General features: G+C 42.3%; 2 protein-coding genes across 3 annotated transcripts; one reads left to right on the plus strand and one right to left on the minus strand.

The window, feature by feature from the left end:
- Positions 1–478: 478 nt before the first annotated feature.
- cunh1orf43 (chromosome unknown C1orf43 homolog) lies at positions 479–5,429 on the minus strand. Its single transcript, XM_072394254.1, has 7 exons — positions 5,132–5,429; positions 3,629–3,730; positions 3,410–3,518; positions 3,264–3,317; positions 2,990–3,156; positions 1,831–1,889; positions 479–1,708 (listed from the first exon to the last, which is right to left on the minus strand). Exons 1-7 carry the CDS (start codon positions 5,192–5,194, stop codon positions 1,489–1,491), a joined length of 774 nt encoding a protein of 257 aa, XP_072250355.1. The 5' UTR covers positions 5,195–5,429; the 3' UTR covers positions 479–1,488.
- A 398-nt stretch (positions 5,430–5,827) lies between these two features.
- Positions 5,828–14,815, plus strand: LOC140316429 (uncharacterized). 2 transcript variants are annotated; one of them, XM_072394259.1, is made up of 7 exons: positions 5,828–6,057; positions 7,958–10,640; positions 10,747–10,942; positions 13,099–13,197; positions 13,281–13,527; positions 13,621–13,737; positions 14,202–14,815. In XM_072394259.1, exons 2-7 carry the CDS (start codon positions 8,260–8,262, stop codon positions 14,363–14,365), a joined length of 3,204 nt encoding a protein of 1,067 aa, XP_072250360.1. In that variant the 5' UTR covers positions 5,828–6,057; positions 7,958–8,259; the 3' UTR covers positions 14,366–14,815. The 2 variants fall into 2 exon arrangements, with proteins under 2 accessions (XP_072250360.1, XP_072250359.1); XM_072394258.1 differs by lacking the exon at positions 5,828–6,057 and adding an exon at positions 6,244–6,888.
- The last annotated feature ends 1,438 nt before the right edge of the window (positions 14,816–16,253 follow it).

Raw genomic sequence — 16,253 nt, forward strand, 5'->3', positions numbered from 1 at the left:
GGCCTTCGACAAAAAGGGAAGGCATCAGAGGAAAAAGGGAGAGTGAGGACGAGGACGAAGCTGAGGTAGAGGAATACAAACATTGTCATACAAAATAATATTAACTTTCTCTAGCTGACACATTTTGTGTCAAACCAAAACAAGTTGAGGACACTCGGCTCATCAGTCACCTGTCGGTGGCATCTTCTCACTACAGCAGCAGTTTATAATGCTGCTGAAGTCTGTTTGGCAGGTGGAGGCGGCTAATTTGTGGATTTTTACCAACAGTAAACGCATATGATTGAGCTACAAAAGGTCCACAAACAAACATTTGTGAAATGTTTCATTCATTTGGCCTCTTCTGTCAAGTAGATGGACTCATTTAGACTAAACTACACTCTATTTAGAAGTAGCCACAGGGTTAGAGAACTGTTTAACAGTGAAGCACGGCAAGAGAAATGTCTTTTCCCTTGGTGAAGAAGTCACAAAACACAAAAAATCTGAACCAACATTTCTTTAATTTGAAAAAATAATAATGATATGTTATCCAATTCTCAGGGTTTACTGTGTTTCATGTTGATTATACAGTGCATAAAAGCATTGTTCACCAACTCAGCTCTTTGTAACAGTCTTATCTGAATGGCAACTTGTACAGTAAGCGCCACAGAGAATAAAATCAGTCAGGCATTAGAACGCCTCCGTGCGAGGCCTTGTTGCTGGATGAAACAGACACAGCTCAGATATTAACGGGCCGGTCGGTATCGATAACAAAGACACTTCCCCTGACGCCATACCTCACATTCAGAATTTCTTAATGCACCGAAATACAGTTAAGATACATTGCACTGATAGAATCGATCAAATAAAACTTTTTAAAAAAGCACTTCATCGTCACAGTTTCTGTAAACAAGTATGGCTTCTGTAACAAGAGGCTTTGAAAGAACAAGCTGTTGAATTCACAGCAAAGAACAAAAAAAAAAGAAAGAAAGAAAAAAAAAACAAACGTAAACATAACTGACATAAAGAGTTTTTTTTCCTCCCAGTGTAAAACAGCCATAAACGGCGGTTTTCTCTACAAAACACTTAACTATAAGCTCTTGGTTAATGTCAATACGTCTGCATAGGCCTTTACTTTGTGCAATAAATACTGATTGTCCTATGTCATTGCATAGCCCCATAGCTGAGATTTTGTTTTGGTCAAATCAACCCTACTTTCTTTTATATTCATGTTTTTTTTTACCCGATACAGAACTCATACATGCGATAATACAGAATACAAGCATAAGCTACACTTCGGCAAAGAGCGATGTACCAGCAGTCCGATTTACACTATTCTGTAAACCAGGCAGTACATATTAGTCAATGAAGGCAGTGTTTTTGTCTTTTTTTTTTTGCCCCCTCCCCCTCTACAACTATCAAACAACAGTGATTGTCACTGTCCACATAGGCACTGATCACTGGCAGCTCGAATTCCTTGACCTTTGCTTTTTGGACCGGCTCAAGCAGAATTCAGAGTGTACTGTCCAGTGTGTTGTAGTTGTCTTTGAAGTTTTTCAGCTCCAGAAAGTTTCTGGGCCTCTTGCTGCGCTGCTGCATTGAAGATGTGAGGTAAGTGGTTTGTGTAGGGGACGTGGAGGAAAGGCTCGCAGGCTCAGTGGCGCTGGTCAGGTCTCTGGCAGCAGACTGGTGGTGCTGGCTCGGAGAGCTGCCGCCGCTGCTGGACTTCACGCTGGAGCAAAGCACGGAGAAACAGGTTGTTCCCACGGCATAATCAACATTCCGTGTCCGGGATTAGCTTAAAAGGAAGGCTGTACAGCTGCATTGTGAGGGGAAAAGCTTGTGTTTACTTACATAGAGGCGAGTTCAGTGAGAGCTTCCTGGTACTTTAAAAATTCAGCCTCACCAAAGGCCTAAAGACAAAAAGAGGGCACAACATCAGAGAAGACAGTCTGTACTGACTCCAACGTTTATTCTTCACACACGTCCTATCTACCTTGAAGATAAAGGAAGCACATGTTGCGTGCCTCCTCCCGTCTGTGAGCTGTTAATGTAAAAGAAAGCAGGTTTGGCTAAAGGGCAAAAAGTTAAGTTATTCTAACCAAACAAAATTAAACACAATGCAGCCGACAACATTTTGGATTTCTATTAAATTAAACTCCATCGAACTACAAACATCATTTTTTTCTGGTGTTACATTAATTATTATGAATCAACTGAAATATCCATATATCGCCGTAGACATTCAGACCATTCACATTCACAAGTGAGATCCAGTGCATATCAGTGAACTAAGACTCTGTTGAGCAACTCTCAGACCACAAGAAGTAAAACCCTCTGATCTGATGCAACTAAGATTTAATCGTTTTGGCCACAATTACCAACAGTGTGTGTGGAGGAACTCAGGCACCAAGCACAGCTCTAACGCCATCTCTGCAGTTAAACACGGTGATGGCAGCATCATTGTTTTTGTAACAGGAGATCGGAGAGTCTGGACTTCATCTGGATCCCTGGAGGAATAGCAGCAGCTTTTTATTGCAACTAATTGGGATCCTAATAAACTAACCAACGCAGTGCTCAATCCCTGCAGACACCTGAAAATGGCTGTGCCCTGAAACTTCCCATCCAAACCTGGTTGAACTTGATTGTTTCAGCCAAGAATGGGAAACATTTTAAAAAGGAAAGGTGTGGCAAGCGTGTAAGATTATTTCCAACAAGACGAAAAAGTCTGCCAATGGTGGTAAATATACTTCTTAAATATGCTTCTGAATGCCTGCGTGAATGGAATATTTTCACTAAAAAAAACTGTTTTTGCTTTGCTTTTGTGAAAATAAAAAATAAAAAAGAAGAGCAAATTCATGCTAAGATGACTTAGTCCAAGCTTTTAAATTCAATCTATTTGTTGCTCAATTTGACACAGAACTGTAGCATAAAAATCACAATATTGCCCAGACGTGTTAATTATAGCATAACTCACACAACACATACGTCCACATACATGTGAACCACTGACCTCTGCCCCATGACGGGCCTTATTGTAGCCATCGAGCACCGTGTCGATGAGAGAGTTCTGGTTGTCCCTGAACATGCAGTGGGAATTTCGGAGCTGTAGCAGCCAGGTCCGAAATCTTTTCCCAGTCACAGCGGTGGATGTTCCGCCCAGTTCACGGAAAGGAAAATCTGATGACAGAGAGTGGAGACGTTGATGTGACAATGGGGAGGATTAGTTGTGCCATCATGGCAAGGCAAGAAGCGAAACATGAGTAACAGAGACAGGAAAATCCTACCAGTGTCTCTTATGGCATCCAACGCTCTCATCCTATACAGGTAGCCATAGGAACCTGTGACACACACACACAGCCTTATCATTGAGCTGGATTAAAAACTACTCGTGTATGATTCATCTGCTGGTGTGTTTATGTGCTCTTCTCACCAGACTGGTCTCTCTGGTTCAACCGGTGGTCATCGGGAGACAAGAGACGAGGCTCAAAGTGGATTTTCTGAACCTGGCACAGTTTTGCATCAATTTCTTGTTTAAGCTCCTAAAAAGCAGGCACGCAACGCTTCATTACATGCAAGCAAAACAACACATCTAAATCATGGCTCGACAGCAAGAAACTGTCCGAGATCAAGCTTGAGCTGCGGGTCATACCTTAGGTGCATTGTGGCCGAGGGGAGCGTGTGGTCCTTGCCGAGATTTCATGGCGAATCGCATAATTTGTCTTTTGACAAAGATGAACAGCAAAACAAACACCTAGAGCAAAGTCAAAGGTTATATAATACTCTACTTTATGGACAAGGACCAGCCACAACTTTCAAACCATCTGCCGAGAAGCTGTGTGGGTCCCCCGCCTGACGCCAAAACAGACTGACCTGACCTCCTGACCTGTTGGGACACAGGCACTTGCGGAGAATACATAAATATGACAATAAATCTAATTGGTATATTACTCTAATTACTAAAAGCATCTGGGCTTTGGTTTCTTGTCTCAGAATCAATCTCAGCTTTAATAGAAAGCAGGTTAAACAGCTCTTAAATAGAAGAGCACACACTTGTATGCATATGGTCGTATCAGCATGACTGCCTATCGAGCTGCATGGAGTAAACGTGCACATACCAATAAACCATATTGAGGCTGAGCACGGACACTGCACGACAAAGCTGCACAACAAAGTTAAAGTTTGTAGAAAGTCAAAGTGTTTCTTTTCCTGATCACAGTACCTGGGTTCTTTGTCAATCTCAGAATAGCAAATGAGGCAAGGCTTTCTTCACCGACTTGATGCCATAAATACCAAAATCTCAGGAGACAATTCAGAAAATGTGATTCATTTTCAAAGGCGTTTGTTATCTAACATGTTTGCTTTCTGCTCAATTGAACAGAGACGAGCGACGGCCTGGTCTAACAATAACAACAGTATCTGTTTTATGTGACGCTTCCTTCATTACTTGATGACAAGGCAGATTATCCGCATGTGGTTCATAGGCTGAAACTGTGTCTAGTATATTTCTCCTATTATCAGCTATAAAGACAAATTATAGGAGTATTTTAACCAACTGATGGGCATTCATAAAACAGGTGTATTACATTTTACATTTCACCAATTATCAATTCCAATAACCATCTGTATACGACACTCACTAACTGGGCTGTGTATGAAATCAATATCTGTTTTTTTTAAATAGATGTTTGCCAGTGAAAAGGGCTGAATAGCTTTGCAAAAAAAAAAAAAAACCTGTCGTAATTATTGGTAAGTTATTGAAAGTAAAGGGAATAGTTTAGCAGGGAGGGTGGCACCGTTTGACAGCCATAGTCTCATGAGGGGCTGAGCCCCCCTAAAAGTCTGACCCTAGAATCGCCCCTGCTGCTGCGCTTCACATATAAAGTGAAGTTATATGAAAACAATGCATTAAAGTAGTTGTAGGCTTTGATGACTGTCCTTGTGTTTAACACTGATGCTGTTGCATTTCTGTTGTACTTGTAAAGACAGGCTGACTCTTTGGATTAGGAGTTCCGCATACTCGGAATCAGAGCCAAACTCTGCAACTTCAAACTCGAGCTGTTTTCCAATTTTGTGGTCACGCGGGTTTTCAACTTAAGCTTTAATGAGTCAAACTTTGATCCAGCCCCTCATAACAATGGGAAAACAAACTCACCAGACTTCCGTAAGCCATTACGAGAACAACGTTAACGCTCGAGAGAAAGCCGGCCGTCCGCATTTTGAGACTGATTTGGTAAAATCGTTTTTACGAAGTCAACAGGCGAAAACCTCGCGTCCAGAGGTCAATCTTCGAAACACGTGTGGTTTCATTTAAGCATCGGTCTTTAGGTCACATCAAACACACATTAAGACAGAGTCAGAAAACATACGAGTTGGTTCAAGTGCTTCTTGCCGTTACATTCCACTGCCTGCTTTGTTGACTTCCGTGACAGTCACGTGACCGACACGGCCCAGGCTGACGTCAGAATCTCACGTTCCTGTGTTTTTTTCCGCCACCTGCTGTTGAACCTCAGAACGACGCCTCAAAACAAACAGACAGAAATGCTTCAGAAAATTAGAATTATCAAGTCTTTCGTCTTAAACTTCGACAGTCACATTTTCCCCAGACTTATTTATTTATCTATCTTTTTTGGCAGACCACACTTACTGAGTCCCACACCCCAAAGAATGAATTTAAAGCACCAGTGTGTCTGTGACAGTCAGACTTTTAATGCATCCATCTGCAGAGACAGAGAGTGCTATTCTTCTGCGAAGAACAAGGGTGGGTGTCTGCAGAGTCGTGCCTGAGCTATTTACCCCTACTCACATGCTTATCTCACTCCAGATGGGCTCTATGCAACCTCCCAGCCCTCTGTCTGCAAGGCTAATCATTGACCGAAGCTTTAGTATTCTAAAATTTGCCCTAAAATCAATATATCTTATTCAGTTTCGCTTGACGGGCACAGGCAAGCAAAAAAGGATCTTGAATTTAGTGCAACACCAACCACAGCTTCCTCTCTCTCAACGGAAGGCAGTAGAAGTAGCAGGTGCACGCAAATAACCTGCAGTAAGATGATGAGCCTCGAGCTATCACCTAAAACTGTAAGTACTGTTTCTATTTCCTTTAATTCTATATATCTGAGGTAGCATCCTTTTGCCAGTTGCGAGGACCCAGCTTTCCCACAAATGGTGCTTCTTTTGTGCGGATAAACTTACAAGAAATCTAAAATACTTTCTTTCCCCTCTTCTTCGGGGTCAAAATTACAGTCTCACAGCTTCTCAACAAGCCTCTCTGCAAAAGACAGTGCTTTGTGGAACATATGACATCAGAGAGGTGCGCTTAAAACAATATTTATCCCTGGCCCTTTGTAGTTTCTGGTCCCAATTAAAGGTGCTCTGTTATTATGTATTTTGATACCTGCTCAGCCCAGATGATTAGACTCAGGTTTGCCTGAGGTGGGGTGATATTATGAGTCCGTGTTGGGAAAAGTCAGTTTTGTATCATTTCATGCAATTATCTGAGCTGTATCTCCTCTCCCTTGAGCTACAAAATGCTGATGTCACGAGCTGCAAGCTGAAAGAGTTTGAAGAGTGTGTAGGGTGTGTGTGTGTGTGCGTGCATTCCCTGTCGAGGCGTTTGGTGGATGACACATTGAACTGTAGTCAGGAATGCTACCCTGTGAGGGGAGGAAAACAACAATGGCAGGAGGAGGAGAAAGAAAGACAGAGAGAAAGAGAGGCCGAGAGGAAGAAAAAGAGAGAACAGGAGGATAAACCAGTGTAGCCGGTTTGCGTCACTGTACTCAGTCCATCATGCAAAGCTGATGGAAAGAGGAAAAGGCAGCGAGAGAGGAGTCAGAGGCTGATGTCCCTTCTGCGCCCTGTCTGCTTTACAATGGCTTAGGACACCAACCGAAGTCACACTTCTGGAGGGTAAGACAGACATTTTGTGAATATGTGAGTGGATTAGAGGGTCAACCTGTCATTGAATTTGTTTCTTTCTGTTTAATGGACGTTTAAAGTGTTGCCCAGGTTACACAGATGGGAGGTTTTGCAAGGCAGCAGAACAGGTGTCTCCGTAAGCTGACACTCAGACTCACCTGCACTGGAAAGCACCACCAGAGACTGTTTACACACTGTTGTTAGACATTGTAACTCTGAACTGGTTTCTTCCGTAAAGCTTCATGCGATCAGACAGGTTGTAGTCTATTACATATGTACACCAAACTGCCAGCTTACAAGTCATAAGTTATGATTTGATTTTCATTGTCACTTGATCGAAGATAGTTTCACTGGCTGACAATGGGCGTTTTATGTTGCTGCACAGTCAGATGTCCCTGATAAGTCATTGTCCATCAGTAATACGATCTATCTCAGTGGACTGTATGTAAATCAAAAACAGCTTAGGCTGTGTCATCTGCTCATTTTACCTGAATCCACCGACACAAGGTTTATCCATCAGTTGCTGTCTTTTTCTGACTTCATGAAACTCATGCGCAGGTCACCGAGACTCATTACGGTTATTTAATGGACAATTTTTTTGCCAAGTGGATTGCTGTCAGGTGGGTTTTTCCAGTTTATGCTTCAGGTTTAGCTGACAAGTAGTCTTGAGTATGTCGCTTATGTAAACAGATGTAATGATATGTGCTAGAAGCAGAGAGCTGCTCTGTGAATGGGCTCTTTGAATCAGAGTTAGAGGAATGTGAGGAAGGCAGTGACATGTTGCGAAATGACTGACAGACTTTGAAGCAAGTTTTTTTCCTGTCTTTTTTTTATTTCTGTTGTATTACTTGTCGTTTCATAGTTCCATTTAGTTTTCAGATCTCTTCTTCTTCCTGTCCACCTCTTGCTAAACTTGAACATACTCAGTTCCCCATCTTATACCACACTGTGTTCCTGTCTGACCATTCTGAGTACCCAGAGCAACCACAATCCACATATCACAACATTCCAGCCTGATCCGTTCTAAGGATGGAAATTTGTACATTTTTATGCTTGGCAGACAATGGGAGCTACTCCTTGAAGTCAAGCTGGAACTGGAGACTCCTGGGGACAAGAAATCAAGGATAGGAGCCAGAAGATCCATCACTTCCAGACCACAAAGCCGAGAACAATCATGAATATATGAATTCTGAATAGAGGGATCCGTGTGTGCAAAAATCATACGAGAGAACTGCGAGCATTCTTATGCACTGCTTCCAGAGGGCAGCCTAAAAGACAGTTAAATATCAAGTTCACTCTTCCGCTCTCTTTTTGGATTCTGGCATCTGACAGGAGGTCATTAACTTTGTTTACTTTCAGACAATGGACTTGTCCTTGCTGCCTACTTCAGCGAGTGAGAACAACAAGCAGATGACAGGCACACGCTTCACTGTCCGCTCAGCCAACTCTCCCTCTTACAGTCTCACTCGCAGGCCAGGTGTTAGGAAGAGGGAGACGGAGGAGGGCGTTGGAGAAATAGAGACACATGGGACATACGCTGGCACAAATGGTACATTAAAGGAATCAGTCTCTGGATATCAAGCCAGGACTGGGAGCAGCAGTGTCAATGAGAAGAGTGAAGAGAGGGATGCATCGGGCCATCAGCTGCCAACAACGCTGAACCAGAACCGTACAGCAGACAAAAACATCACAAATTCTGGTGGTGACGGAGGAGAAAACTCTCTATTTATAAGCCGGGGGAGGACAGAGTGGAAGAAATGCAACCTGCCAAGTAGAAGTAAGAGTTTAAACAGTAGAACAGGGACCGGAAGCCCTACCAGAGCTGATGTGTCCACATTGCCAGCCAAAAGAGGCGCTGTACTCAGTGAACATTTAGAGGGACAGAGTGCAAGAGTTGAGACTGACCTTACAGGCAGGGGGACTTCTTCTCTACATGGCCTTAAATCTGTGGGTTATTTTCAGGACAGAAGTCCAGAGAATCACACAAGCCAGACCTTGGACAGCACTAGTTGGGGTCATTCTCTCCCTTCCAGGTTTAGGTCAGGCTCTTTGCCTAACTCGAGGTCCACAGAGAATTTGTTTGGGCCCACAGGTGGTCGGAGTATACGAGAGCGAATAAAGGAACTTTTTGAGTCAGCAGGTGAGAAATCAGCAGGGGGAACCTTTCCGAGGCGGCTCTCATCAGGCAAGAGCAAAAGTCCAGCGCAAAGCAGAATGTCACAAATATCGACTGTGAGAGATGATTCGGAGTCTGAAAGATCATTTTCTCCAAGGACAAACACATCTGGAGAGCAAGCACCGGTACGACAGTTTCACAGGAGAAATTCAGAGGAAGATAACTGGGGGAAATGGATGGTGGAGTCAGGCACAAAGTCCCTGGACAGAGCCAGGAGTAGGCTCACTACTGGAGGGCTAACTCCAGCTAATAAACAGAACACTCTCCTAGAAGAGACTTTCAGAAAGTCACCTGGATTCAGAGAAAAAAGTGCAAGTGGAAGCAAGGAAGATATAAGGGCAAACCTCAAAGAAGAAATGAGTGAAATTAATGCTTTGAACGGAACGCTGAGGGAGAGAACTGAAAGAATCAAACTGCATGAGAGAAAGAAAGAGACAAATGAAGGCGCTAAAGAACAGACTGAATTGAAGAATGGGTCTACTGATGAAGATGTGTTTGAGACAGCTAAACAGAAGATTGCACCGAAAACAGCAGAGGAGAAGAAGTCTCCAGAGATGCTGTCGTTCCCCTCTACAACCAGCGTGAGAAATAAGATTAGTCAGTTTGAGGCTCTGACACAGAGAGCAGCAGGCCAAGTTACAATGCCGAGACGTACTTTTTCTGTTCCAACACAGATCAGCAGAGGCCGTGATGGAGTGAAGAAGAGCAGGTCAGCAAAAGAAATAGGTGGACGAAGAGAAAAATGGGAGGGACTGAGGGAGGGAGGGGAGGAAGAGATGGCGATAGGAAAAGGAAAGAAGCTTGGGTCAGAGAGGTCTTTATCTGTAGATGAGGTTGGTCTAGGACTAGGGAAGGTAGAGACAGGAGGAAATGATTTAGTAGGTGAGAGCAAAAACAACTTCTCTGAGGATTTTGATAAATACTCCAGACTCAAGAGTACTCTACACATCTCTCTAAATGAAGAAGCTCAAAGACGCAGTAGAAAGATGAACATCGATGAGACAGATTTCTCCAAAGTCTCGAGCCCCGAGGAGTTCACCAAGAGAGATGCAAGCGCTACCGCTGCACCATCCCCACATCCATCTTCTGTGCAGCCAAGTCCACACCACGAGATGACCTCACCGGTTAGTGACGATGACAAGACTCCAACAAACAGCCCCAATGACTCACCTTTTATGTCACCTGCACTACCAGAAAGTGCCACTCCTGTTACAGATAAAAGACACAAAAGCCCTTCTCTTGTCACAAAAGCAGACAAAAAAGAAGATTCTGACTCTCCTCCTCTTCCTGTTGCCACCACCTCCCTCAACAACCTCTCTAAGCTCCCCTCTTCAGATGTCAATACAGTCTATTCGAAAGGGAAGAAATCATGTTTGGACTTAAATGCTTGGGTAGCCGGGCTGCACCCAGAGTACAAGAGCTGGAATATGGGTGACAATGACTTCGAGGATGATGATGAAAGCACACAGAGGGATGAAGATTCAAACTATGATTCAGATTCTGGGGAATCATCAGTGACCATTACAAGTAATATGAGTCAGTCAGATCGCAGGAGTTACAGTGTCAGGTGGGTAATGTTTAGAAAATCAGCTTTCTGGTTTGATGGAGGTCATCATAAAAGCATCTGGTGAGTTTTCCTTCCTGCTAACACTCTTTTTGTTTGTTTCTTGCAGTCTTTCAGACCTGTGTAACTTTGCTGGAGCTGACTTTGAATCAGATAATGACCAGGATGAGTGGCTGCCATCAGGGCGCCGGTCTGCCTCACTCAGCTCAGATGTGTCAGGCTTCTCCTGTGTATCTCTGCTGCCCACTGAGGAACTCGACCGGCTGGTGGAGGACGTCAGGACCCTGGGTGATGACACTCTGCAGGTATGGCAGCATCTGAAAAATTGCACAGTGTTTTGCTGTACTCAACCAGCAATGTATGAGGGCAGTGTACCCATGCTGTTATAACTGTGTATTTCCTGTCTGATGCTGCTCCGGTCATCTCTGTGGACCCCCTTTACTTGTTTTAATCCGCTTCTCTGTGAAATTTCTCTGTTATATTTCACATATATGATTGCTCTACAATGACTATGTTTCCAAAACAATTTGTGATGCTTTGAAAACTCTTTACAAATGTAGGATGCAATGTTCTGAGAATGATTTTGATCCTAACTTTAAATGGAATTAGTCCAAAGACTCACAATTTCAAAAGTTTTCCCAAGGGAGAAGTAGAAATTACCACTGGGGCTCAGGGGCACTTCATAACTTCATTGTAAGTAAACATGACAGAGGACAAAGGATGCATCCAGAAATCCCAGTTAAAGCTGAACAACGCAAAATGACATACAGTACTAAGTAAAAGTCTTGAGCCACCCTACATTTCTTCATATTTTGCTTCCAAGCAGCCAGGCTTTCTTGTTCTTTTAAAGTGGTCCTGAGCACTAGTTCTCCAGACTTTCTGAAGGTCTTTCAAAGTTTATCTTTGGATATTGGCTCTCTAATTTTATGTCCAGTTCTTGTACCTGACCATTTTCAGAGGAATGCTTTTGGAGTTTTTTGTTCTTGTTTTGCTTTTGTTAAGCCAATTAACTCTGATCTATGAATCATTCAAGCATGAAAAGGTGCCTAACCTAAAGGATAAACTGTATAAAGCCAACTAGAAAAAGATAACATAGTCTAAGTGGTAATTAAGTACTAGCAGCCTGTCCAAAATACACTTGATTTGTTCAAATGTATTGAGTTGTACTTACAAAATGCCAAAGATTTGACAGTTTGACAGGAATGAAATTGCAATTTTGCACCAACAGGGCAAATCCCTACATAGTTGAAAAGTTTGCATATTTCACCATAATGTGCGGTGGGTCCTTTAAAAAAATTGAAGACACTTGGAAAATGAAGGACAAAAGAAGTGTCAAGCCTAAAAAAACTATCTACAGCAGATAAACAGAGTCTGAATGTGATCTGCTAAAGAAATAGAAAAAAAAATCCATTGAAGACCTGACACAGGATCTGAGAGATGCACCTGGACCTTCAGTTGATCCATCTGCTGTTCACTGAATCCTCATCAGAAACAGTCTCCATGGAAGGATGGCTGTCAAGAAGCCATTCTTAAGGAAGGGAGACAGGGGGAAAAAAAAGGCTGAGGTTTGCCAAATGACACAAGAAGTGGACTGAAAATCGGTGGCAACGGGTCTTATGGGGGGATGAATCCTCCACAGAGCCCGGACCACAGCGTTACTGAAGCAGTGTGGGATCATCTTGACAGAGAACGGAACAAAAGGCAGCCAACATCCAAAGAAGAGCTTTGGGATGTCCTTCAAGAAGCCTGGAGAACTATTCCTGAAGACTACTTAAAGAAATGACAAGAAGGCTTTTCTAAGAGGGTTTAGGCTGTGATAAAGAATAAAGGTGCTCATATCAAATATTGACCTTTGAAGCTAGTTAGAATTGTACAAAGTCTGTTTTTGCCTTATATTCTCATTTATGTTTGCACCTGCTTTGATATTTTGCTGCCCATTATTTCCCATTTTAAAAGAAAGCTGGTGGCTCAAGACTTTTGCATAGTACTGTATAAACTAGATGAGAGCTTTGAAATATAGATAAATATATTTATATACATATAAAGTCAAAATATAGAGCTTTGAAATATCCTTCAAAGACCTGGAGAACTATTCCATGAAGACTACTTTATGAAAATGACACGATCCAGGTCTGAGCACATTTAAGCTGGACTAAAGTGAAGTGCAAAACTGTCCTGTCTAAGGGTCATTCACTAAGGGTGATGCTGCATCCCCAGCACCCCCACTTTCCACGGCCATGGGCCATGTGGCTTAATGTACACTGCAGCCCACAGCTGTGGAATTTATTGTTAATTTAAACTACTTTTTATTTAATGTGTTGAAGATGTGTTGAAGATGCAATGTGTTTAGATGTTTTCTTCAAAAATCTGACTTTCTGATGTGCCTTGAAGATAACAATGTTCCAAAAGATTAAACTGGGAGTAAAACTATGACTACATTCTCTTGTTGTTCCTGCTCCAGGACTACAGCAATGTGCAGGTAGTGGTTCTCCATAAGGAGGTGGGAGTAGGACTGGGCTTCAGTCTGGCAGGAGGCGCTGACCAAAATAAGCCTATCACTGTAAGAAATCACTTTCTCTCACAATAGATATCAAACTGTCATCAGCATACTCATCTGTTTGTTTCCTGGTGTCTTCCTCTCAGGTTCACAGGGTGTTTCATTCAGGTGTTGCAGCCCAGGAGGGTTCCATAAGGGAGGGAGACCCCGTTTTGTCCATCAATGGCACTGCTCTGTGTGGCAGTGCCCACTGGGAGGCCCTAAAGGTGCTGAAAAGGGCAAAGACTCGGAACACGGGAGTGGTGGTCTTGAGGAGGAGTGATGTCAGAGGTGGCCTAAAGAACACAGTACAGGAAAATAATGAGGGAGAAACGCAAGCTCAGCACGAGACAGGTGAAAGGGGATGCTTTACCGAGAGCTCTGAAAACTACATTTGTCAGTCGTGCAGAGTGAGATGCTGTGTCTGTGTGTCTCCACCCCTCACAGGTCAGCGTGTGTGCGTTCAGCTGGAGAAGAATAACAGAGATCTGGGCTTCAGCCTGCAAGGAGGTGTCGGCTCCAGCGAGGGAAACAGACCTCTCACCATACAAAAGATCTTTCAGGGTGAGAAGTGCAGATCTTCAGAGAAATATAAACATTGCATCGGGAATGTCTCACAAATATTCTGACACCGCCATTAAGCTTGTTGATTAGTAATGTTGCCAAAGTTGGCGTGGTTTGACACGAGTTTGTTTTTTCACATGTTGCCTTTTTGCTTGTTTTTTATTACATACAAATCAGACAGTGAGATACATCATGTGTTGCTGTTTATCTGAAGTTGTATTAACAAAAGTTTAAGGCCTGGTAGGGATCGGATGATCTTTTTAACTGTCGTGTTACCTTATCTGTTCTTTCTATATGACTGCATACACTGTGTCCCTGGCTCCATTCTGAAATAATACACACACTTTATGATTATTTTATAACATCTTCTGGTTCAAATCTTTAAAAAAAAACAAAAACGAAAAACAGCTTCTTGCAATAAACAACAACTTTTTATAAATGTTTTAATTTATTTTCCGCCTCAGGTGGTCCTGTTGACAAGGTGTGTTCTGGGGATGAGGTACTAGAAATTCAAGGCAGAAGCATGACGGAGATGAGACGGCTGGAGGCCTGGACTTTCATCAAAAGTATTCCGCCTGGGCCCGTGGACGTGGTGCTAAGCCGCCCCCTGAAACATCTGCAAACATGAGGATTATCGAGTTGCTCATTGACCCGTACAAATTTCCGTGAATGCTGGATGGACAAGACATTGAATGTTATCCAAGAGAGACAGCGCTGCTCACAGTGGCAAAGAACTCCAAATCAATGACGTGGGCTTTAAATGCATTGAAACAGTGCATAATAACAGCATCATAACAGCACCCTGAGAAGACAGAAACTGGGTCAAAGGTGTATATTTTTCCTGCTTTCTCATGTTTTTTTACAGGATTACATCTACCTCAAGGCCTGGTATGTTATTGTATCAGCCAATATTAAAATCCCCTCAGTTAAATCAAGACATCAACATTTGCAGCATACTTTTTTGTCAGTAATAAACATGTAATTTGGCACTTATAAATGTAAAAGCACGTTGTAATATTTTGTGAATATACAGCTTTTAGATGTTATTTTGGCTTTTTAATAAATACTCACAAACAGATTAAGTTTGTTTTTTCCCACTTCCAGCAGAGGGAGGCATCGTATTACCTCATCATACCTAATCAAACATCTAGAAAGCAGATCTGGTAACAACACTTGCTGTTACACCTTCACTACCGTCTACCAAAAAAAACCACATTCTTCTTAGATACAGTACATTACTGCAGTCTTTCGTATCATCTTCCTTTGGAAACATTTGGTTTGTGTCTTGGTTCTGTGACGTTCATTCTGCTCTGATTGTTAGGCTGATGGAATGCATTACAGCTGCAGGTTGGAATTGTCCAAAAGCAAAACTAGCCCCTTGGCATACACTATACAAAATGTGTTTCATCGTAATGTTATTATGTTGAGGAAGAGACCCGGACTGCAAACACTGTCTCACAGACGGTTCAGGATCAGTAGCTTCTGTGGGAGATAATTACAGCCTTACGAGTGGGCCGTGGGCTTTTGAAATTTGCTGGCTTTTTACAAGCACGAGAAGCAATAAACACTTCTAGGGAGGAAAATAAAAAAAGAATCCCTTTAAAAATGTGGGAATTAAAGAAACATTACATAGAAATATATATTGGGTGAATGTAGATAGTGTAACTGCAAAATGTAAACTTTAATAGTCAAGAAAAAATTGTCAACGATATTACCAAATAGCTATGTATCATAAATACAGGCATTACAGAACATCTGTAGAACAAAAGCACCTGAAGGAGGTGTAAATATACTCATGTGAGATTTGAGGGAGCTTTCTTTCATGTTGAACCCTGGGGAACAGCATCTGACAGCGATGTGGTATCCACACAACTAATTTGTTCTGTCTACGCCTGAAGCAACTCAAGAGCCAATCAGTTATTTATTGCATGTGTACAGTATTCATCCACTGGAACTCCAATTTTCAGTGAATGCAACTGTGCCTTGTCAGAGAGCTATCGAGGCAACATTTTGAGCCAGCAGGCAGTTATTGGAGTTGGGCAGCACTGTTTACTGTCACATTGACCTTGTTTCTCTGCAAGGTTTTATCATTATTATCATTGATATTTCACAATCGTCAGTTTTAGTTTTTGTTTACTTACTGTAAGTTCAGACAACAAAACCACCTGTTTAAGAAAATATTTCGATTTGGGTTAAAAACAGGTTCTTTCATAATGGTAACCATGTATTCGAAATATTTTTTCTGGTGGAAGACAAACTTTTCCAGTGAACGTGGCTGAAAACAATACTTTCTGCTTTTGCTCTACTTTTAAACCTCATTTTGTTTTTGGTTGTTTTTTTTTTAGCTTCAAGCTGCCTCTTTGGTGAGGCCAAAGAGTTTTATAAAAGAAAAAGTACATGGCTAGGTTGGGTTAGGTTAGGTTTTGGCATTAAAAAACAACTTTTTTCTGGCTTACTGGATGACCATTCTTGGCCAAACAATATGCAATGTTTTGGACACACACGTCAAACTTCGG

The sequence above is a fragment of the Leuresthes tenuis genome, unplaced genomic scaffold (assembly GCF_036924035.1).
Source record: "Leuresthes tenuis unplaced genomic scaffold, fLeuTen1.0.hap1 SCAF_10, whole genome shotgun sequence".
Classification (NCBI taxonomy): Eukaryota; Metazoa; Chordata; class Actinopteri; order Atheriniformes; family Atherinopsidae; genus Leuresthes; species Leuresthes tenuis.